The sequence below is a fragment of the Mirounga angustirostris genome, unplaced genomic scaffold, assembly GCF_029215605.1.
Source record: "Mirounga angustirostris isolate CCGP_5_RB_7025 unplaced genomic scaffold, mMirAng1.0.hap1 SCAF_10, whole genome shotgun sequence".
NCBI classification, from domain to species: domain Eukaryota; kingdom Metazoa; phylum Chordata; class Mammalia; order Carnivora; family Phocidae; genus Mirounga; species Mirounga angustirostris.
Genome location: NW_026991718.1, coordinates 22,819,305 through 22,841,975, shown reverse-complemented (window position 1 = coordinate 22,841,975; position 22,671 = coordinate 22,819,305). Strand labels below are relative to the sequence as shown.

The window sequence follows — 22,671 nt, the reverse complement described above, 5'->3', positions numbered from 1 at the left end:
AATGCCTATTTTTCCACATCCTTGACAACACTGGATTATCAGTTTTTGACATTTTTTTTTTTCCAATGTGACTACAGTTTGGGATTTGTTTTTAAACTGCATTTCACTGATTACTAGTGAGGCTGAGTATCTCACGTTTATTGGCCATTTGAATTTCTTCTAAAATCTACCTTTAAAAAAAAAATCTTTCTCTTGTATTGTCTTTCTTATTTGTTTCTAAGAAACAATCTTTCATAGCAATCTTTTTATGTGATGTATATGTAACAATCATTTTCTTCTTGTCTCTAACATCATTTTATGAAAGTTTCAATTTTTATATTTTATGTAATCAAACCTTTCAATCTCTCTTAAACACAAATTTTAAATGTTCTCTCTAGATCACCCTCAGTGTAAATAGGGGAGAAAAACTGGTATTCAAAATAGACTTTCCAACTCTACCTATTTACATACCACAAATTTTCAGCGGCGCTTCCAACTCCAAAAGAATAGGCTGGCTGAGAAAGATCTCCCGAGACTTGATACATAAGCCCCGAACTTCTGCTTCAGTCATCTGCACAATCTTTCCTGGACGACATCCTCGTACTGTTAAACAATAAGTAAAATGGTCAGTTTTAAAAAATTTATCTATAAAATAATAATCCTTAAAAAAAAAGTCATGCCCATATTTTGAAGATCAGGAGAGTCACAGAGGAAGCAAACTACCAGACACCCTGTTGTGTCCTATGGCTGACAGTAAGATCATTCCAGTGATCTCTGGCTTTCATCTCTATTGTTGCTGGTTCCTAATGATGCTCCTCAAGGTTGCTGCCACAGAAACGCAGTCCTCTTTGCTCTCCAGGGGCCAACCTCATAGCCCAAGAGACCCAAACAGTTGCAGGGACAGCACCTCTGAGGATAGCCCACTCTCTCAGCAAAGTCTTAACACTTAGAAAAAGGCCAAAATACCATCATTAAGAACCAGTGGTTGGGGTGCCTGGGTGGCTCAGTCATTAAGCATCTGCCTTCCGCTCAGGTCATGATCCCAGGGTCCTGGGATCGAGCCATGCATCGGGCTCTCTGCTCAGCAGGAAGCCTGCTTCTCCCTCTCCCATTCCCCCTGCTTGTGTTCCCTCTCTCGCTGTCTCTCTCTCTGTCAAATAAATAAAATCTTAAAAAAAAAGAACCAGTGGTTATGAAGAAAGGGAAATTAAACAAAAAGTAGCTGTCGGCAGATAAGATTTAGGTTCACACACTTCCTTGGAATATCAGGAGCAGTCCTAAGAATTAACCACCCCTACCTCCATTTTCTGATCAAAACAAATTTAAAATTAAAATTTAAAAGGTACCAGATAAGTTATTAAATTTTAATGCATTATTATGTTCACAGTAGGGCATTATATAAAAAACTCTAAAAGCTATTTAGATGGAGGAAAGCCATTTGTCAAATGAATGAGCAATAAAATCCATGAACTAATAAGTAACTTCCGGAATGGAGTGGGGAGGAATGGTACATGAGAAGTTCCTCATTTGCCCTATTGAACTGAACTTGTAATCATTTCCTCTCATCATTATCTTCTCCATTGGCTCTCTCTAAATAGACTGCTAGCTCCCATGTAATCTTAACTGAAAAAGGCATTTAAAAAAAGGAAGCAGAGACTGTATCTCTATATATCCCTACCACTTCCCACTTCCAATTAAGTCCACACATTTCTTCTTAAAAATTGCTATGATTCTTTTGTCAGGTCAAGAGGTTTGTTTTTTTTTTTTTTTTTTTTAAAGGCCCCCACATGCAAAAGCCATCCATGTATCTATTCCATTAATACAGTAATATCTAAGTAACAGAAGAAACAGAGACATTGCTGAAATGTTCTTTAGCAAACAGGTCAGTTAATAAGATCATCCCTGAAATTCAAAACATGATCACAGAACTGTTTTTATTATAAGAACTTTAGCATAGCTTCTGTATGAGTACTAGCTCTCAAATATCAATTACCTACTTCCCATGGATATTTGGATTTTTCTAAGACCAAAATGGGCACCTTACTTTGTACTTTCCATTAAGTATCTACAATACTAGCTTAGATTCAATTTTCCGTAAAATTTTTAACCTTGGCATTAAGTTTTTTTTAAAAGCATGGGAAATGATGGTTACAAAATACAGTCCTACCATCAGTGCATCAAGTACCTATCTACTTTTTGGTATACTAAATAGTATTTTTCTCAAAGGATTAAAGATCTCTTGTTGATCTCAGATGACAATTATTCACCTAAAAATAATTATTTAAAGGTAAGAGCAATGGACAAGACAAACAAAATACTTCTGGCTCCTAGAAAAATGTCCACAATTTCTGTTATGATTCTGTAGTAATAAAACACTGTTTAGTTACCAACATTTAGCTGTAACTTGATGACAATCATTATTAAAACTAGTGTGGGTCACTTTGATGTGTCAATTTAAAGTCTAAATTATGGTGGGGAATATTTTATCTCATTATTTGTTTTATTTTCTCTGTAAATTATGTGTTTGTTTAATTTTGACCTCCCAAGTAATTTACACTAAGGTGTACTCTGACTAACATTCTTACAGAGCTAAAAACAATTCAACTTATAAGTCATGCTAATCCACAGAAACTAAAAATTTACCCAAACAAAAACACGCCCCATGAAATTTCATTGATTTTAAGATGCATATTTTTCCCTAATTAAGATCTATGAGTTAGGAGATGCTTTACAATCAATAATTTCTTACAATTTTAATTGGCAGTCACTTTTTGCCTCTCAGTGGCATATAAAATAGTAATGCATTTCATAATCAAATCACTTCTAAGAGTTGATGAAATTAGGGAAGCTAAGGGTTTTTCTAAAGGCTAGGCATTTGACAAATGACCGAATTTTAGGAATAAATTAGCTAAATATTTGGGAAAAGATGGTAGCCAGCTAAGGGCAATCCCAGCTGTCTGTCAATTCAAAAGTCCTGTTCCCTTATGTAGTGCCACCAGTAAGTACACCCAAATTTCCAAGAGCATTTCAAATTTCTCCCAGTCATCTGAAAAAAGGGAATAAATCAAGGCAAGCTGTTACAAAGGGGGAACTAGATCATTACAATATCCATGAGATTCCAGAATTTGGGTATATGAGTTTAGATACAAGTATCTAGTTGGCTTATGAAGATACTATAAATCTGCATAATTCATTAGGTGCAAAGCAATTTCACATCAATCATCTCATTTAATCTCTTTGATATCCCAAGAATTAGAAAGGATAGTCATTATTTACACTATACAACAGAGTTAAAAACCTTGCACAAGATCAGGGAGCCCAGGTTTTATAAGACTAGAGGGAGTAAAAAGCAGCAGAGAAAAATTTAGAGTAACTCCAAAACTCTGTCTCCTCTACTACCACAGTACTTTTTTTAGTCAAAGGTTTCCAAGAAAAAAATTTCAGCAGGTAATAATTGCAAACCAGGTAAAAACACCATTAGAGCATACTGTTTAGAAAATACTGCAAGGTATCACACATATACAGTACAGTACACTAACATTATGGGCATTTACTCAATAAATCCAGGGCAGGGACGCCTGGGTGGCTCAGTTGGTTAAGTGTCTGCCTTCGGCTCAGGTCATGATCCCAGGGTCCTGGGATTGAGTCCCACATGAGGCTCCTCGCTCAGCGGGGACCCTGTTTCTCCCCCTCCTTGTGCACTCCATGACAAATAAAATCTTTAAAAAATATATTTTAAAAAGAAAAAGTAATCACCATCCACAGGCAAGATACAGAATACTTCCAGCAGCCCTGAAGGTTCCCTTATACCCTTGACCATACAATAATAATGCCCAAGGTTAGTATTCTTACCTTCTCAGTATGATTAATCTGATCCATTTTTGAATTTTGGATAAATAGAAATATACAGTATATACTCTTTTGCTCATTGAAATCTATCCATTTATTGTGTTCAGCAGCCACCTGAAGTATTGCATTGTATCAAACACCATACTGCATCTACCCATTCTATTGAGTCACTTCCACTTTGGCGCTATTACAAATGCTCATGAATATTTGCATACATTTCTCTTGGGTATATATAAAACATAGGAGAATTGCTGGGTCATAGGGAAGGCTCGGCTTAAGAAGCTGATATAGCGGGGCGCCTGGGTGGCTCAGTCGTTAAGCGTCTGCCTTCGGCTCAGGTCATGATCCCAGGGTCCTGGGATCGAGCCCTGCACTGGGCTCCCTGCTCAGCCGGAAGCCTGCTTCTCCCTCTCCCACTCCCCCTGCTTGTGTTCCCTCTCTCGCTGTGTCTCTCTCTGTCAAATAAATCAATAAAATCTTTAAAAAACAAACAAACAAAAAGCTGATATAGCCAGTTTCCCAAAGTGGTTATACCAATTTATAATCCACCAACAATGTTGCTTCACATCTTTACCAACACTGGGTATTATTAGTCTTAAATTTTAGCCGTTTCATTGGGTGAATGGTAGTATTCAATGAGATTTTAATTTGCTTTACCCTGATAACTAATGTTGAGTATCTTTTCATATGCTTAATAGGCCACTTGGAAATGCTTTTTTATGAAGTTCATTTGGACTGTCTTGTAAAAAACTGATCTGTAGAAATTCTTTATATATATCCCAAATGAATCTTCACGGTGTTTTACATCTTGTTCAAGAAATTTTTGCCTCCTCTAAAGGTATTGCCTTACGTTTCCTTCTAGATTCTTTACTGTTTTCACCTATATTATTTGATAATTCATCTTAATTTTGTGTCTGGTTTGAGGTAAAGGTCAAGTTTCATTTTTACCCACACAGATATCCAACTGATTTAGCACCCTTTTGTAAAGGCCACCTTTTCTCCAAAGAATTCCAGGGGTAGTGTTGTAGAAAAATTAGGTGACCATACATAAATGGGTCTATTTCTGGAAATTCCATATAATCCCATTAACCTGTTTATTTTTACATCAGTACTACACTGTCTTAATTACTGTAGCTTTTTATAAAGTCTTGGTATCTGGTAATACAAGCATTCCAACTTTGTTAAGATTGCCTTTGCTAATCTAGGTCCTTTTACATTTTCAAATATGTTTTAAAATTGGCTTTTCCATTTCCCCACACCCCAACTTGTGAGAGTTTTAATTGGGAATGAGTATAGTCCAGGGAGAATTACCTTAACAATTTTGAGTTTTCCAATCTATAAACATGATCTCTCTCCTTTTATGTAGGTTGTCATTTGTTTCTCTCAGTAATGCTTTGTAGAGTTTATGTGGCACATTTTCATTAAATTGAGGGGGCATTGCTTTGTAAACCTGTTTTCTTATTTCATTTTCCAATTGTTTGATGTTAGTATACAAAAATATCATTGATTTTTGAATACTGACTTTGTTTCCTATTCTAACAGTCTGAAGATCCCTTTGGATTTTCCAAGTATACAATCATATCATCTGTGAAGAAAGTTTTACCTCTTTTCCAATTTTTGTATCTTTTACTTTTCACTGAATTGGTTAGGACCTCCATGACAATGTTGAAAAAACTGTGCTAATGGTCTTCCTTGTCTTGTTCTTGAACTCAGAGAAAAAAGCATTCAATATTTCAGCATTATGATAGCTATAGTTTTGTACATACTCACCTAGTTTGCTAAGAATTTTTTATCATGAAGAGTGCTAAAATTTATCAAATATATATATATCTCATATATTGAGATAATCATATAATCCCATCCTATTCTGTTACTATGATTTATACTGAGTATTCAGCTTCCCTTGGATTCCAAGAATAAACCCCACCAAATTAGGACATTAGCTTTCTTATTGTAAGATTCAATTTACTAATAATTTGCTCATGATTTCTGTGGCTATATTTATGAGAGATATTGGCTGGTAATTTCCTTTCCTTGCTATCTGTCAGATTTGCATATTAGGGTTGTGCTGACTTCAAAAAAAAAAAGTTGGGTAGTGTTCTGTCTTTTTCTGTTTTCTTTGAGAGACTGTGTAAAATTGGCCTAATTTCTTTAAATGTTTAGGTCAGCAGTGAAACCAAATGGGCATGGAATTTTCTTTTTGAGAAGTATTTCAAGTACAAATTAATTTTAACATATATAAGACTATTCAGATTTTCTATTCCTTGTGTCAGTTTTGCCAAAATGAGTTTCTCATCTAAACTATAAAATTAGCATTATTTACAAAATCTTATTGTCCTTTAAAATACATATGTATAGCTTTTCTCTGAACCACTTGAGAATAGACTGTATACATCGTGCTCACTTACGAGTATATTATTTCCTAAGAATATTCTCATATATAGCACAGTATAAGTTATCAGATTCAGGGAATTTAACACTGATATAAATCTTTAATGTGAAGAATATACTACAATTTTAATAAGTCTTTTTTTTTAAGATTTTATTTCTTTGACAGAGGGAGACACAGCGAGAGAGGGAACACAAGCAGGGGGAGTGGGAGAGGGAGAAGCAGGCTTCCCGCTGAGCAGGGAGCTCAATGCGGGGCTCAATCCCAGGACCCTGGGATCATGACCCGAGCCGAAGGCAGACACTTAACCACTGAGCCACCCAGGCACCCCTAATAATTGTATTAATCACGTCCTTTATAGCATTTTCTTCTGCTCTCATACAGAATTCAAGCCAGGATTATATTATTGCTTTTATCTGTTCCACTTCTTTAGTCTCCATTACTAGTCATGTCTCCTGTATCTTTTTTGATATTGGTAATTTGTTTTCTATTTTGTACATTATTAGTATTTCTAGGGGGTTTTTCATTTTGTTAATCTTTTCAACTACTTTATTTTAAAAAATTATACATTTGCTTTTTGATTTCTGTTCTTATCTTTATTATATCTTGTATCTTTCCTTCTACTTTTTGGGGGTTTATAATTTGCTTATTCTTCTATTGTCCTGAAATAGAAGTTTAATGTTCAGACTCCCCCCATATATATTTAAAGCTATACATATCCCTCTAAGCATTGCTTTTTGCTGCAATTACACAAACTTGACACGTATTTCATTATTATTCAGGTCAACATATTTTATAATTTTTACTGCTATTTCCTCGTTAGCCAATAAGATATATAAAAATACACCGCTTATTTCTAAATATTTGAGAATTTTCCAGTTATCTGCTACTGGTTTCTAGTTTATCATTACTGAAGTCAGAGAATCCGAGACCTCGTTTCTTTCAAATTCACTGAGATATGCTTTATGATACATCATATGGCATATTTTAGTAAATATTCCATACATATTTGAAAAGTGTATACATCCTGTAGTGTTGGGTAAAGTGCCCCATGTGTGTCAATTAGGTCAAGTTTACTGTGATGTTTAAATCTTCTAGATCCTTGCTGATTTTTTTCTTCTGTTAGTTACTAAGAAAGGTGCATTAATTCATCTACATGGTTGTGGTTTTGTCTATTTTAACCTTTTGGTTTTTTCAACTTTTCCTTTTGTTTTAGATCTATAATATTAAATACCTAAAAAATTTAAGATTTGTTATATCTTCCTGTTGAATTCATCCTTTTAACATTAATCAATACCCTTCTTTACCTTTAGTGATACTTCTTGCCTTACCTACTATTTCTTACATATATAGCAATCAGGCTTCTTTTGGTTAATATGTATATGATGTATTTTTCCCATTCTTGTACTTAACTCACCTGTGCCCTTAAATTTAAAGTATGTCCCTTGTAAATAGTAGAGTTAGGTCTTCTGAGCTTTGTCTTGACTGTTTACTCCTTTCTTACTTACTGTAATTACTGACAAAGTTAAGTTCTACCATCCTGTCATTTGCTTTGTTATCACATGTTCTTCATTCCTTTATTTCTCTTTTCTTGCCTTTCTTTGGAATAATCAATTATCTTTAATTATTCCATTTTCTCTTCTATTAGCTTTTTAGTAACACATTCTTTTTCTTTTGGCAGTTACTCTAGAGATAACAAATGTTATTTTTGACTGAGTTATCACTTTCTAGCTTTTTGTTCTACAGTTGTCCTATATTGCTTCCACATATTTGAAACCCTACAAGCCATAACTATTATTTTAAATAGTATTAACTTATATTTACACATATTTATCCTTATTGTTGTTCATTTATTTCTGCAGTTCTGTTCTGGGATCATTTTCTTTCAACATGAACTTTAATATTTTCTAGGACCAGTCTAAATCAGTAAGTTTTCTCAGCTTTTGTGTCTTTATTTTGCCTTCACTTCTGAAGGACATGCTCACTGGATTTAGAATTCTAGGTTAGCATTCTTTCTTTTCTTTCAGCAGACTAAGAGGCTTTTCTGTTTTCTGGTATCTCTAGTTCCAGGTGATATATCAACCATCACTGTTCTCCTGAAGGTAATGACTTATTTCCTCTGGCAGCTTTTAAGATTTTCTTTTTCTTGATTTTTAGTGGTTAAGTCTATGATGGGTCTCAATATGGTCTTATTTGTATTTTTCCTACCTGGAATCCACTGAGCTTTAATCTGTTTTGGTATCTTTCTCAGTTTTGGAAAATCATTGGTCAACATTACCTCCAGCCCCTATCTCCTTTCCTTCTGGGACTCCCATTATGTATGTTAAGCCTTTCGACTGTCTCCTGCTTTATTTCCTCTCCATATTTTTCTCAGCACTGCGTAATTTCTAAACAACTTTTTTTTTTTCCTAGCTTACTTCTCTTTGTTTCTAATGTGCTAGTAAGCCCAACTCTCAAATTCTCATTTTTAATGTATTGTTTTAGTTGTAAAGTTTTCAGGTCTCTGATAAAATTTTCCATCACTTATCTTGAACATATTAAATCAGTTACAGTCTCTCTGTGTTAATTTGAATATCTGAATTATCTATGGATTTGTTCCCTTTTTTCCTCTTGATTTTTGGTCAGTTAAGCCTACATTGTCCTGTAGCATTTTGCTGAATGAAATATCTGATTATGAATGAAAATTGTGTAAGTTCTAGATGACATCCTTCCTTTTAGCAGTTAGTAGGTAGAGTGACAGTGACTTACATTTTCTTGAGAGCTGTGGTCTACTTCAGTTTTGCTCTCAATCTTAGGGAGTGGCCATGATGGAGTACCAATGGAAAACTCAAGAGTGTAATACAGCCCCTCTAACTTAGCAGTCTTCAACTTTTGCCTCTCTGGCACTAGGGTGTTGCTGGAATCTCTGCTCGGAATTTTAGCTTTCCAGGCACTGTTTTCTTCTGGGTTTCTTTGAATCTTCTCTTGCACGTGTGTCCTTAAAAGTCAGTCAATGACTTTAGGGGGACCTGACTACAGATTTTGGGTTTAGAGTCTATGTGGTTCTCTCCTCTTTTGGATTTAAGTTTCAACTGTTTTAATGGCCTCAGATGTGTACCTCTCCTCTGGTCCAGTAAAACTGCCACTTTTTGTTTGGGATCTATTCCCCTATACCTCCAGGAAAAAAGCCAGAGTGATTGGTGAGCTTACTGGTGCTTCCCTTTTCTCAAAGATCAAAACCCTCAAACATTTCCTGTGTTGGTTGCTCAAGTAATTATAGAAAAGGACATAAAATATGATTATTGGCCACACATTAGATTCAGATGATTACATATAAAGAAATTTGAAGAATACCTTGGCAAAGGCCTAGACACTATAGGCCCTAACCCTGTATTTTACCAGTCCTGAATGAATGAGTCACACAATTTTGGTGGGAGCATCAAAACCTCTTCCTCCTGATAGGTAATCTTTCTGCACAATCACGTCTACATCAGGAAAGGGGGAAAACATGAAGATCTGAGGATCAAATCTGGCCCAATGCCTGGTTTTGTGAATTGTTATTTTTTTTTAAATGGGGGAAAAAAGACATAAAAATTATGTAACATTTCAGTGTCCATATATAGTGTTTTACTGGAACACAACTACTCTTTTTTTTTTCTTCCTCCCACCCTCATTACGTATTATCTTTGGGCACTTTCACCATACAGTGGCAAAGCACATTAGTTGCAGGGAGACAGGGAGCACTCCCCCACTTCACACTGCTTCTTATGGTACTACAAATTGCAGAGATACAGTTATAACTCAACAGTGTCTTGAGTGTCATGCTTGTTGCTATACTGCAACATTTTACTTTTACTACAGTACATACTCATCATGTCAAAGCAGAAAAACAGAATGCAAATGTTACACTTTTAAAGCACAGTGGAGTGTGGATTATTTTGTTACTGAATTAGATGGCTAGGCATTGTATTTGTAACATTACAGCTGTGCTTAAAATATATATATTATATATATTTTTTCACATTACCAGACTAAGCACTCATCACAACATTCCCATTTGACCAGAAAGCAAGTCAAAAAAATTAAAAAAATTTAAATGGAGTAGAATTTCTTCACAAAAATAAAAATGAGACTGCAACCAAAGTTAAGTTTCTAAGTGGCTCATGTTTTAGCAAGAGAGAAAAGCCATTTTACTAATGGTGAGTTAATGAAATCATGTTTGATTGGAAAAGCCAAAGAAATATGTCCCAAGACAATAAACTTGTTTAAGATTATTAACCTTTCTGTAAAAACAGTTCTTTTTTTTTTTAAAGATTTTATTTATTTATTTGAGAGAGAGAATGAGAGACAGAGAGCACGAGAGGGAAGAGGGCAGAGGGAGAAGCAGACTCCCTGCTGAGCAGGGAGCCCGATGCGGGCCTCGATCCAGGGACTCCAGGATCATGACCTGAGCCGAAGGCAGTCGCTTAACCAACTGAGCCACCCAGGCGCCCTGTAAAAACAGTTCTTGAAGTGTTGAGGACAATGAAAGCAACATCAATAATCAGTCAAAAAAAACCCCAACAAATGATTTTGAGTGGTTTTCCTTGGCTCTTGGTGAGTTCACAGACATTACCAATACTCAGCTGTTGCTTATTTGGGAGCCAATACTTCATTAAGTGACTGGAGAGTTAGCCTCTATGAATTGTCTATGTGGAACTACAGGCAAAAATTCAGTCGGTTAAGTGTCTGCCTTTGGCTCGGGTCATGATCCCAGGGTCCTGGGATCGAGTCCTACATCAGGCTCCTTGCTCAGTGGAGAGCCTGCTTCTCCCTCTGTCTGAGACTCCCCTCCCCCCCGGCTTGTGCTCTCTCTTGCTAACAAATAAATAAAATCTTAAAAAAAGTTAAAAAAATATTTTCAAGAAGCTTTTGAGAAAAACAAAACAAAAAGTGATGGTGGCAAAAATACACATGGAACACAACAAAAAACCCAGTTGGACAATTTTATAAAACTTATAAAATTTTAAGGTGTTTATAGCCTATGAAGCAACTGCTCAGCAGAAAGACATTTTATTTTTTAGTTTTTTGGGGGTGGGGAGGGGCAGAGGGCGAAGGAGAGAGAATCTTAAGCAGGCTCCTAGTCCAGTGCAGGGCTGGGATCTCATGACCCTGAGATCATTACCTCAGCCAAAATCGACTTAATTTAATGAGCCATCCAATTTAATGAGCCACGCACGTGCCCCAACAGATTTTTTTTTAAAGATTTTATTTATTTATTTATTTGACAGAGAGACACACAGCGAGAGAGGGAACACAAGCAGGGGGAGTGGGAGAGGGAGAAGCAGGCTTCCCGCCGAGAGGAGAGCCCGACGCGGGGTTTGATCCCAGGACCCCGGGATCATGACCTCAGCCGAAGGCAGACGCTTAACGACTGAGCCACCCAGGCGCCCCAACAGAAAGATATTTTAATCTATGATGTATTGTTGAACCCGTGGTATCACTAGTGAATGTCATTAGTGTTCATGAACTTAACCATTGTCAGTTCCATGGATATTTGTCAGAAATAAAAGCTGAATATCTTGAATTGCCCTACCACACAGCAGTATGATGGCCTAGTAGTGATAGTTTTATTGTGATTTTTTTGAGCTCAGGGCAAATTTTCCGAATGACAATAATCACTATCACTACTACGGGGAGTTTTATAAATTAAGATTTTGCTGCAAACCTGATAGTGTTTCCTAATGATTCAATCTAAAATTGTAAGGCAAAAAATACTTAACACACGAAAGGTATACTATGGTAAGTCATTCTGATAACTAATGTTGCTTGAATTGCAAGCAAATATCAAAGCTGCTTTATACACTCCCAGGGCTGTCAAAAGTTAAAACAAGATCTTCATTTCCTCACAGATTTGCATTGGATATATTTTCTAAGCTCAAACCACAGTTCCACAACATTCTTTAGATCTCAGTGCTAGTGCAAAATACATCAAAATCTACTTAACTGTGTAGTTGAGGAGCTTCCACCTAGCCCTCTACTGGAATTGGTTCGTGTGCAATGTGATGACATGCTAAAAGGGAAATATCAAGAAAGGAGTAATAGAATTCTATAAATGCTTTCCAAATGATGACTAAAATCATTAACTAAAATCATATGCTTGTGGATTGATACCAGTATTTGGCAGTACCGATCTGTGTTAAAAGATACCTTCCAAGATGAAATACAGAAGATCTCATTACAGATCAGCATTAACAGATGAACACTTGCAATCGAACCTCAATTAAACAAAATGTTATCTTCTCCCAAAAGAAATCCCCCCCTCCTATCATTAAACAAATTGTACTCACTTGTTATATTTCAAATTTCATATTCACATAAAAACTTTTTCAATGCAGGTTTGTCTTTTAAGTTACAAATGGTATGTGAAATATAGGTTTTTATGTGTATTTTGTGTATACTAAATTTTGTTTCAATAACCATCTGCTGGGTGCCTGGGTGGCTCAGTTGGTTAAGCGACTGCCTTCAGCTCAGGTCATGATCCTGGAGTCCCGGGATTGAGTCCCACATCAGGCTCCCTGCTCAGCAGGGAGTCTGCTTCTGACCCTCCTCCCTCTCATGCTCTCTGTCTCTCATTCTCTCTCTCTCGCAAATAAAAAAAAAAAATAACCATCTGCTATTTTCTCCAGCAAGTTCTTACTAATAACTGCCTTCTCTGAAGTAGAAAGGATGCCAAGAAAAAAGCAACCCCACTACTACCTATCATGTTTGCCCCATGAAATCTTAGTAATCTTCATGAACCTTTAATATTTTAATTCACACTCTATCGTGCCCCCCAATTCACTCAAGTTTACATATAAATAGCAAAGTTAACTTAAATCCAGACTTCCTAAGTTTCCTAATTTTTTTTCCTGTAGAATGAAATAGCAATTTCTCCATATTTAGCACATAAGTCTCCCTTTAAGCCACAAAAAAAAGGAAAGGTAAAATTTTTACAAGTGGCTTAAATGTGGAATTTGGGTTTTAAGTGAATGAATTAGGCAGCTGTCATAATTTCAATTTATCTTAAGTCTGCTGATAGGAATAATTAATGTGGCCTTCAGGAGCTCTGTGCAATACCTCAAACCGTAATACTGTGTATATACATGAACATATTTTTCTGAGAAGGCCTATGGCTTTCATGAATTCTCCATGGGGCCTGTGAATAACTGTAAGTTAAAAAGGGATTCCAGATACACTGGTAAACAAATAATGAGAAAAGAGGAAAGAAGAAAAGTAACAGATACAGGTGAGAGCCAGATGTTTCAGGAACAGAGGAAGTGTGCCCTAGCTCTATGGGACCAAAGTGGGATTCCCTTTCCACTATGTTGACATCTGCACAGTACAAGAGCAATGGTGGGCAAAACTGCGAGCACCTGAGCACAAACCAAAGCAGTGGTTTGTGGCCGAACTGTACTGCTAGTCACTGATGGCATTCGCTGCCGTGCACGTACAGAGAAACACAAAAAGTCCAGTTTCACTTAAGAATGCCCTCGAGTAGTAAAAACAATCAATTTTATTAAATCTCCACCACTGAGTATGTCTTTTTAATATTTTGTATAATGAAATGGAAAGTATCCATGAAGCATTTCTGCTGCATACTGAAGTGCAATGGCTGTCTTCAAGAAAAGCATTCATGTGACCGTTTTAAACAGTTTCAAGCCGATCTAGCCACACTTTTCACAGAACATCTTTTTTACTGTAAAGCACAACTGACAAAGTATTTACACTTAGGTATTTAACAGATACTCTTGAAAATGAACAAAGTGAGTCTGTCATTTCAAGGAAAACAAGTGACAGCATTTGTGCTAATGATAAAACCCAAGCTTTCAAGTGAAAATTAAAATTCTGGAAACCTTGTATTTAACACCATGAATTTGACAGGTTCTGATATCTTGTTGTAGACTTAACAAATATGATTTTTTAATATTGTGTAAGATGTGTCAACATTTGAACATCGGCATAACTTGGTTTAGCTGATGTTTTCCAAATGACCAGTGCATGTTACAGAGAATGTGTAAGATACATTTAAAGTGCAAGATCAATGGATTTTCATGTAAAGTAACAAAAAAAAACTACACTGATATTTCAGATTCCACATTACAACTAAGTTTAAGAAATTACTTGTTGATGGGCGCCTGGGTTGCTCAGTTGGTTAAGCGACTGCCTTCGGCTCAGGTCATGATCCTGGAGTCCCGGGATCGAGTCCCGCATCGGGCTCCCTGCTCGGCAGGGAGTCTGCTTCTCCCTCTGACCCTCCTCCCTCTCATGCTCTCTGTCTCTCATTCTCTCTGTCTCAAATAAAATAAATAAAATCTTTAAAAAAAAAAAAAAAGAAAGAAATTACTTGTTGATTTTTGGTATAACATTAAAGAATATCCACAATGATCTAAAAAGACTATTAAAATACTCCTTCATTTTCCAATTACGTATCTGTATGATTAACTTCTATAAAACCAGACGTTAGAGAGATTTACTTATCACTATTTTTGTTGTTTCAGAAACCATTATTTATGTTAACATGTAATGGGTTATCTTCAAATGAATTAAAAAGAGGTATTTTAACATTGTTTTATTTTTAATACAGTACTAATAACTCACATAAACAAAAGCTCTTGTCCTCCATTCTTATTTTATTTATTTATTAAAGATTTTATTTATTTACTGACAGAGAGACACAGCGAGAGAGGGAACACAAGTAGGGGGGAGTGGGAGAGGGAGAAGCAGGCTTCCTGCGGATCAGGGAGCCCAATATGGGGCTCGATCCCAGGACCCTGGGATGACCTGAGCTGAAAGCAGACACTTAACCGACTGAGCCACCCAGGCACCCCATTCTTTTTAGTAGTATAAAGTGGTCCCAGGACTCAAACAGTTTGGAACCCACTGCTCTAGTCCCTAGCCAAAAGAAGGCATACAACAAATCTCCTTAAATTACCTTTCACCGTGTTCTGCCTAGAAATATCTCTGTCCCTCAACACCAACACTAATATGCCAAACCAGACTACAAACTCTGGATGATGGAAATAGGAAAGAAATGTTTTACACATACATACACATATATGAGGAAAGTGGTTGTATGCAATTAACACAATGTAGAGGTCCCAATATATGTTAGATCCTCACAAGGAATGGCCTTCTCAAAAATTACTATGGGGAGTGTTCAGGGCTCAGCAGCATAAAAAGTCCTCTATTTTCTCAGTTCAGGTTTATACTAAACAGTAACAGCAGCTAACATTTTCTTTTATTATGTATCAAGAATTGTTCAAAGTGTTTTATCTGTTCAATCTCTACAGATACATTATGAAGTAGATACTTAGTATCATCCCCAATATGCAGAAGAAAGTAGGCCAGGGCTGAAATTAAAATACATGCAGAACCTGTACCCTAAACTAGTATAAATATGGCCTCCCACTGTATCAATACTGATGTATCTTTTTTTTTTTATTCTTATATTAATCCCCATACATTACATCATTCAATACTGATGTATCTTGAGCAAATACGTAACAGTAAACATCTGATTATCATTCAGGATTAGCTACTGCAGTTAAGGCTTATTTCATAAAATACATTCCTTACTGTCACTATATAATTTAGATCTTCCTCTCACTCAGAAGCCTGGTCATTTTCTCTGATTACTTTGGCTCAATTATTTGATAAATATTCAAATAACATAGTTGAAACCTACTAATACCTATGAAGTTTCCTTCTCAATTTACTAACTGAAATAAAAGTCATTATAACCATGAAATATAACATTAAAGAAAGCTATATAATAGATGTCCTTAAACTTATTTTATTATGAAAATTAACTTTTGATTTTTCTCAATCTTGAAAATAGGAGGTAAAACTAGGGGAAAAGTTAAAGTGGTGTTAGACAAATACTCAAAGCAAGAAAATGCTTTGGTCAACCTCTGACTAGAAGGGAACTTCGGGATATTCTGATGAACATTCTGGGGATGAAATTCCTTTACAGTGAGGGGCGCCTGGGTGGCTCAGTCGATTAAGTGTCTGCCTTCGGCTCAGGTCATGATTCCCAGGGTCCTAGGATCGAGCCCCGCATCGGGCTCTGCATTCAGCGGAGAGCCTGCTTCTGCCTGCTGCTTTGTCTACTTGTGCTCTCTGTCAAGTAAATAAATAAAATCTTAAAAAAAAAAAAAATTCCTTTACAGTGAAATAAACTGTGTCAAAACCTCTAAATTACACAGTGTTGGCACATACCAGGATCCAAAGGCAATGTTGCCACTATTACATAAAGACCTCTTACTTGTCCTTGCACAGATGCAGGTAAATATGGGAAGGCAGAAAGAGCCTTGAGGCCAGGGATTTTCAGGAAACATATATATACCCTCATAAATCACTCTGCTACACATGTGAATAGAAGCAGAATAAAGGACAATTGCCACTGTCCTTTTACTAATTTTTCTACTGCATTACAAAAGTACCCACCTAGACCAGGGACTGAATTCCTCCATTACTGGGAAAAGACTGGCTACTGGTTATTTATACTTACTTAACTTCAGAATGAGTTTCTGCATTTTTAGTCTTCTACCTCTAATTGAAGAATAGACTACTTCCACTAAAGCATTTTTAATTTTATCTAACAGATGGAAAGTCTCTGTCGTATGGTGTATTTCAGAGAATGAGGTGTAAAAAAAAATTGCATTCCACCTACTAATAACCAAGACTTCAAAGGTAATCCAATTCAATCCTGGAGAAAGGTAGAGGTTGTACAAGAAAAGAGATGTGACTCTGATCACTTTCTCCTTCCTATATTCACTGATCCTCTATTTTCCCAGGAAAAATAAGCCTTGAAATGGCTATTTACAGCTGCTAGAAGGGCAGTGACTGCTGTGTGAGGGTATAAATTTGTATCCACTCAAAATTAAATTCTAGAAAATTCAACTGGGAATTCCCATCACCCACACCACACCACTGCTAAACCTACTGCATTTACAGACCATTTCTTCTCTTTGCATCCCTATATCCCAAGTCTTCCAGGATAACCTTTGTTTCAGAAATACTTAATGATTTCAGTTATTATTTCTAGATATATCGACATATATACCAATATTATTTTACCTCTGGTAAAACTGAGAACACATGCCCCCGGAATGAACACCGTTAAATAGTAAACATGGAAAATAAGATAATAGAGGGAAAACAGCCTACTAGATACAATTTGCAATCTTCCCCATTAATCCTAAATCTTAATATTTAACCCTGTCTCTGGATTCAGATGTAAACAGATTTCTAAATCCCAATGAATTCTAATCTTGGATTTAAATATTTACCAAAAAAGCTCCAGCTCTGCATTCATATAACAAAACAGAAACACTTCTGGACTACTTCAAACTTTTTCTCTCCTTAGTGGAATGAATTAACAGGAAAACAAACCTAATTTCTGAATCAGTTAAAAAATGTACCACCTTTATATATCCTCTACCTTCTCCTCCAGGAAGAGGCAAGAGAAGAGAGAAAGCATCCCTCAGATGATCTTCCCTACTCCCCAACCTGCTCTTTTCTAACAGACTGGCCTTGGATCTATACACAACACCTTCCCTGTGGAAGCTGAGGTTGCCAGGAGCAGCTAGACTAGCACTTCCTTTAAACCTGCCTAAACCTTTAAATCGCCTAAACTTTAGACTTCTGGATCATAATTAAACAATTTAAATTGGGGGGGGGGGAGGCTTTGAACAGTCTGGCAGTTCCTCAAAAGGTAAACATACAGACTTACTGTATGACCCAACAATTCCATTCCTAGCTGTATACCCAGAAAAGTGCCCACACAAAAACTTGTACATGAATGTTTATAGCGGTGTTATTCACAATAGTCAAAAAGGGGAAACAACTCTAATATCCACCAAGTGATGAATAAATAAAAAGTGGTATATTCATACAGTGGAATATCATTCATCCACAAAAGGAATGAAATACTGAGACATGACACAATATGGATGAATTTTTAAAACACCAGAAGAAGCCAATCACAAGAGACCACATATTACATGTTTTCATTTATATGAAATGTCTAGAACAGGCAGAATCCATAGAGACACAGAAACAATAGTGGTTGCCTAGTGCTGGGAGAGGGCTGAAAGAAAAAAAGGAGTGTTGGCTAATGGCAACAGGATTGTTTGAGGGTGGTGGTGGTGAAAATGTTCTAAAACTGATTGTGGTGATGGCCGCACAACTGTGAATATACTAAAAACCATTTAATTATACACTTCAAATAGGTGAATTACACATACCTCAATAAAACTTTTATTTAAAGAGAGCTTTAATGTGGCTTTATTAATCTATTTCATTTTTCAAATCCATTCCTTTTTTAACCTTCAAAAGGACATATAAGAAAGCTTCCTATTTGCTTAGTCTGTCTCAGCCTAACTGAATTTTTAGAGTACATGATCCACAAGAAAGGAAATGATCACAGTTCCACAAATTCAGACATAATACACACACAGTATATACACATATAATATACATAATAAAATACACAATATATATAATAGGCATGTGTTAATTATCAACTGGTAAAGCTGAGTTTTTAAACACCTGGATCAAGTCTGGTTGGGAACAGAGCTAGTGGGAAGCAGTTTCTCATCCTATCCTCTTTCCAAACACATCAATCTTCATTCCATTTCACCTCCTCCCAAAATAAACACATTTATAATTTGAATAAAGTTTGCAAGGTGATTATGCTATACTCCCGCTGCCATCCTAACTCCTTTTGGAACTAGTGATCAAAGCAAAAAGCTTTCACTGGGTTTTCCAGAACACCCATAGGAACTAGATTTAATTTATACAATCAGTCAAGAGCACTACTATAAGCCACAAGAATGTGGTAACAGGGTCACTACAGGGGATAGCGTGGCAGGCATCTTTGGCTTTTAGTTCCAAGTAAAACTTAACCCAATATACTGGAGGAATATGCATTATTCACACAATAAATCAGTATAGTGTTTTGCATTAAATAACAAATTTTTTAAAATGTTCTAAAGGCACTTTGAAATTATCATTAACCACATGCCCACTCAAAGAAAAAACACAAAGCAACTCATAAGATATAGTTACTAAAAGTGTTACAGCTGATTGGCAATTTGATATAATAAAAAAAAGTCAAGAACATGTTTTGGAATCACAATTAACATTTTAAAATGAGATGAAGTCCTGCTGATGTTTTCCCCTAATGTAGAGACATTCTGACCAAATTTTAACTTTTATGTTCATTTAATACTTAAAAAAAAAAATCTAACTGTAGCTATTCTGCTAGGCAGCTTTACAAAATACCATCATTTGAATCTGAGTTAAATTTAATGAGCAAGTAACATCACTGAAAACCAAGGCAGACAAAACAATTTTTATTTGAAGACTACAAATAATTACTTTTTAGAAAATCCAAGTCTGTTCTGGATGTCTTTGAATAGGTCTAGATTTTGGAAGTGGAAAAGAAAAGGAGCCTGCAGACCCAAGGAGGTACTGTCAAACTAAATATACTTCTGGGATTAAGAAGCAAGTAATGAAACTCTACTGATGGGAATGTGTTGAATATATGAACCAAGAGGAGGCTGGAAAAGCCCAGAAATCACTTTAGACTGGCGGCTCCTTTTGTTTTCTTTTTGGATTCCTGGTGACTAGCATAAAGCAGGTCAATAAATGCTTGCTAATCTAAAAGGGGAAAATGTCTAAACTACGTTTCTCACCAAAAAAAAAAAAAAAAGGGTGGGAGGAGAAACAGTATCCAAAGCCAGAACCAAACATTTAATCTGAATTCACAAAACTAATGGAATCACTCAGCCTATCTTTCTCCCTCCATATCTTCCTTCCAATAAACTTAACAAGCCACTAGTGAAATTTGTCATTAAAAAAAAAAAGTACATCTAACTTAAAAAATTCAAGATCAAACATTTAAAAACACATAAATCTACTGTTTTATGCCTATAAAGTATTCATATATGTTAACTGTATGAAAAATAGAAGGGAAGAAGTTGAGATACAAACATCAGGTTTTTAAAATACTTAAATTTACAAATCAAGTCTGGATTTCCCCCAAAAGTTAATGAGACATCAAAATTTTTAAGTAGTTTTATTTCCCTCTTGAAACAATGCACAATTACAAAACACAGTATTTTTTCAAAGTAAATATCTCATAGACCCAGCAAGATGTTCACATCTGTTAAAGTCTACCAAGTCTTAAGCAGTGAACACTGACTACAGGCACCAGGGGGCCTCGCAGGAATAACTTGATATTAGTAAAGGAAAAGGTAAGTAAGTTTCTGGTAAAACTTTGCTTCTTATTCAGTCTTAAGACTGCTGGGAGGCTTTCACATCTGGAGCAAATAAACTGTAGTTTGTTACACAACGGGGACACACAGAACTGATGAGATACCGACACATCGACTGAAAAAAAGGAACTAGCCCGCCATCCCCCCAATACAATCTTCTTTGATTATTTCCCAAATATAAGTATACACTGCGCTTCATTGTTGTAAAGAGTTACCTTCAGGTAATCTGAAAGCAAATAATAAGTTAGTGCATATGCACTCCGACGTTTCCAACAGAGAAGACTAAATTTTCTTAAAGGCTTATTTTCTTTTCTACACATTCACAAAGCAGTTAGTGGTGACGCAAATTTTAGGGTAAAGGGATTCACTGGCCGAAGACTACGATTAACTCTGAATATTATCCTGGCCTCTCTCTCTCTCTTCCCTTTCCCTCAATCCCCCAACCCAACCTAAAACTGTTCAATAAAAACAGAAGGACCCGGAAACCTCAAAAGCCGCAAAGACTTGTAAATGCCTTTTAAACACAAGAGAGGCTTCACAACAGACCTTCTTCTAAGTTTGTGCAGAAATTAAATTCTGCTCAAACCTGTTAAACTCTAACCCGAAAGCTAATCCCGTCAGCAAACGCGTCTACATATTTCTTTCTTGAGTGCATCTTCAGCTCGATCAAAGACCTCTGTTTTACTCTTTTTTACCCAAATTTATTTCCAACAAATTGGAGGTTCTTAACTCCCGCTAATGTTAATCTCTCCTTAAACAGAGTTCGTCCCATAGCATCATGTAAAAATGCAGAAGAGATCCAACAACTGTCTCAACGGGAAGGTTTTTATAAAATTCACTCCCGGAACAAGAATCGGAGGCAGCCAAGGGCAATGCACAAAGAGAACAGAGAAGAAATACACGTTCCACGGACATACAATGCACAGAAGCTCGCATCCTCGCACCCTCCTTGGGAAGGGTCACCCAGCACCCTTGGGCTCCTCGCAGCCCCCGGCCGGCGCGACGCCGTGACGGTCCCCGGGGGTCCGCGGAGACCCTGCCCGCCGAGGACGGCCCCTCTCGCATTGCCTCCCACCGACCGTGTTCCCGGAGGCCGCTCCCCCCGGCCAAGCAGCCTCTTCGCTCCCTCCTCCGCGGCCGCCGCGGGGCCGGAACGGGGGTCCCCTCGGGTTTCGGCGGCGGAGGGGGAAGAAGGGCTGAAGGGGGCGCCCCCTCCCCGCCGCCGGCCGGGCCCCGCACTCACCCTCCAGCAGTCGGGTGATGAGACTGTCCACGTTCAGCTCCCCGTCCGCCATCTTGTCGGCACCAGACGCTCCTTCCCGGCAGCGGGAACAAGGGCTTCACGGCGGCGGAGGCTGCGGCGACCGCTCGGCGTTCCCTCACCTACAAGTCACGCGGCGTTTCGACCCCGGTTCCAACTCCCCCTTTTCCCCGGGCCCTCCCCCCACCCCCTCCCCGCCAAGTAGTGGAACGCGCGTACACTCGGAGGCACACACGATAAATAAATAAATAAACAAGTGGGGCCCCCACGAACCGGGCCGCGTCAGACCCAGCCGCCACCTCCTCCTCCTCGGCACCGCCCAACTCCGCAAAGCTCACCAGCGCCGCCGACGGCCCCACCCGCAGCGCCACTCACTGCACACCGCCCTTCCCCGCCACCGCGCCACGCAGCCCTCCGCGCAGACGCACGGCGCTCGCCTCCGCGGCCCACCCCCCCGCCACGGCCCTGGCCTTCCGCGCAATCGCACTGGGCTCGGTTCTCCCGCCGCTGCCGCCGTCGCTGCCTTCGCGCAGGTGCGTCGCCCTCCCTCGCCACTTCCACTGCGCCGAATCGCCGCGGCGGCGCAGGCGCCCCGAGGCTGGCGGGGTTCGCTGGGCTGGGGAAGTTCCCATTAGGCGGAGCCCGCGTGGGCAACGCTGACCTTCCAGCTGCCCAGCTGCCCGGGTCGGGGCTCTCTGCCGGCAGCGTTGTTGGGCACTTCCCGCCTCGTTTTTCTTTTCTTGGCTTCCTTCCCTAGTTTTGCAAGCAATTCTTCATGTTTCCGTTAACCGGGAAACGTGGACTACATTACCCATGTTGGAAACCCAAGTTTACGTGTTTGGGAAGCCAGAAGGGGTTACTATGCTGGAAAAGTTTGACACTGCAAATAAGGGTTTTATACCCTATTGTTC

The 22,671-nt window shown here is 37.9% G+C and overlaps 1 protein-coding gene across 2 annotated transcripts in view; it reads right to left on the bottom strand.

Annotated features, from left to right (window-relative positions):
- Nucleotides 1-22,232, bottom strand: part of PPP1CB (protein phosphatase 1 catalytic subunit beta) — a 41,644-nt gene extending 19,412 nt beyond the window's left edge. Inside the window, exons 1-3 of one of the 2 annotated variants that reach the window (XM_045884332.3) lie at nucleotides 22,099-22,232; nucleotides 21,743-21,882; nucleotides 451-582 (exon numbers count right to left, since the gene is read on the bottom strand). In XM_045884332.3, the coding sequence (XP_045740288.1) occupies nucleotides 451-582; nucleotides 21,743-21,794 (184 nt within the window). In that variant the 5' untranslated portion in view covers nucleotides 21,795-21,882; nucleotides 22,099-22,232. Of the gene's footprint in view, nucleotides 1-450; nucleotides 583-21,742; nucleotides 21,883-22,033 lie in introns of both variants that reach the window. The other variant, XM_045884334.3, reaches the window with a different exon arrangement.
- Nucleotides 22,233-22,671: the final 439 nt, after the last annotated feature.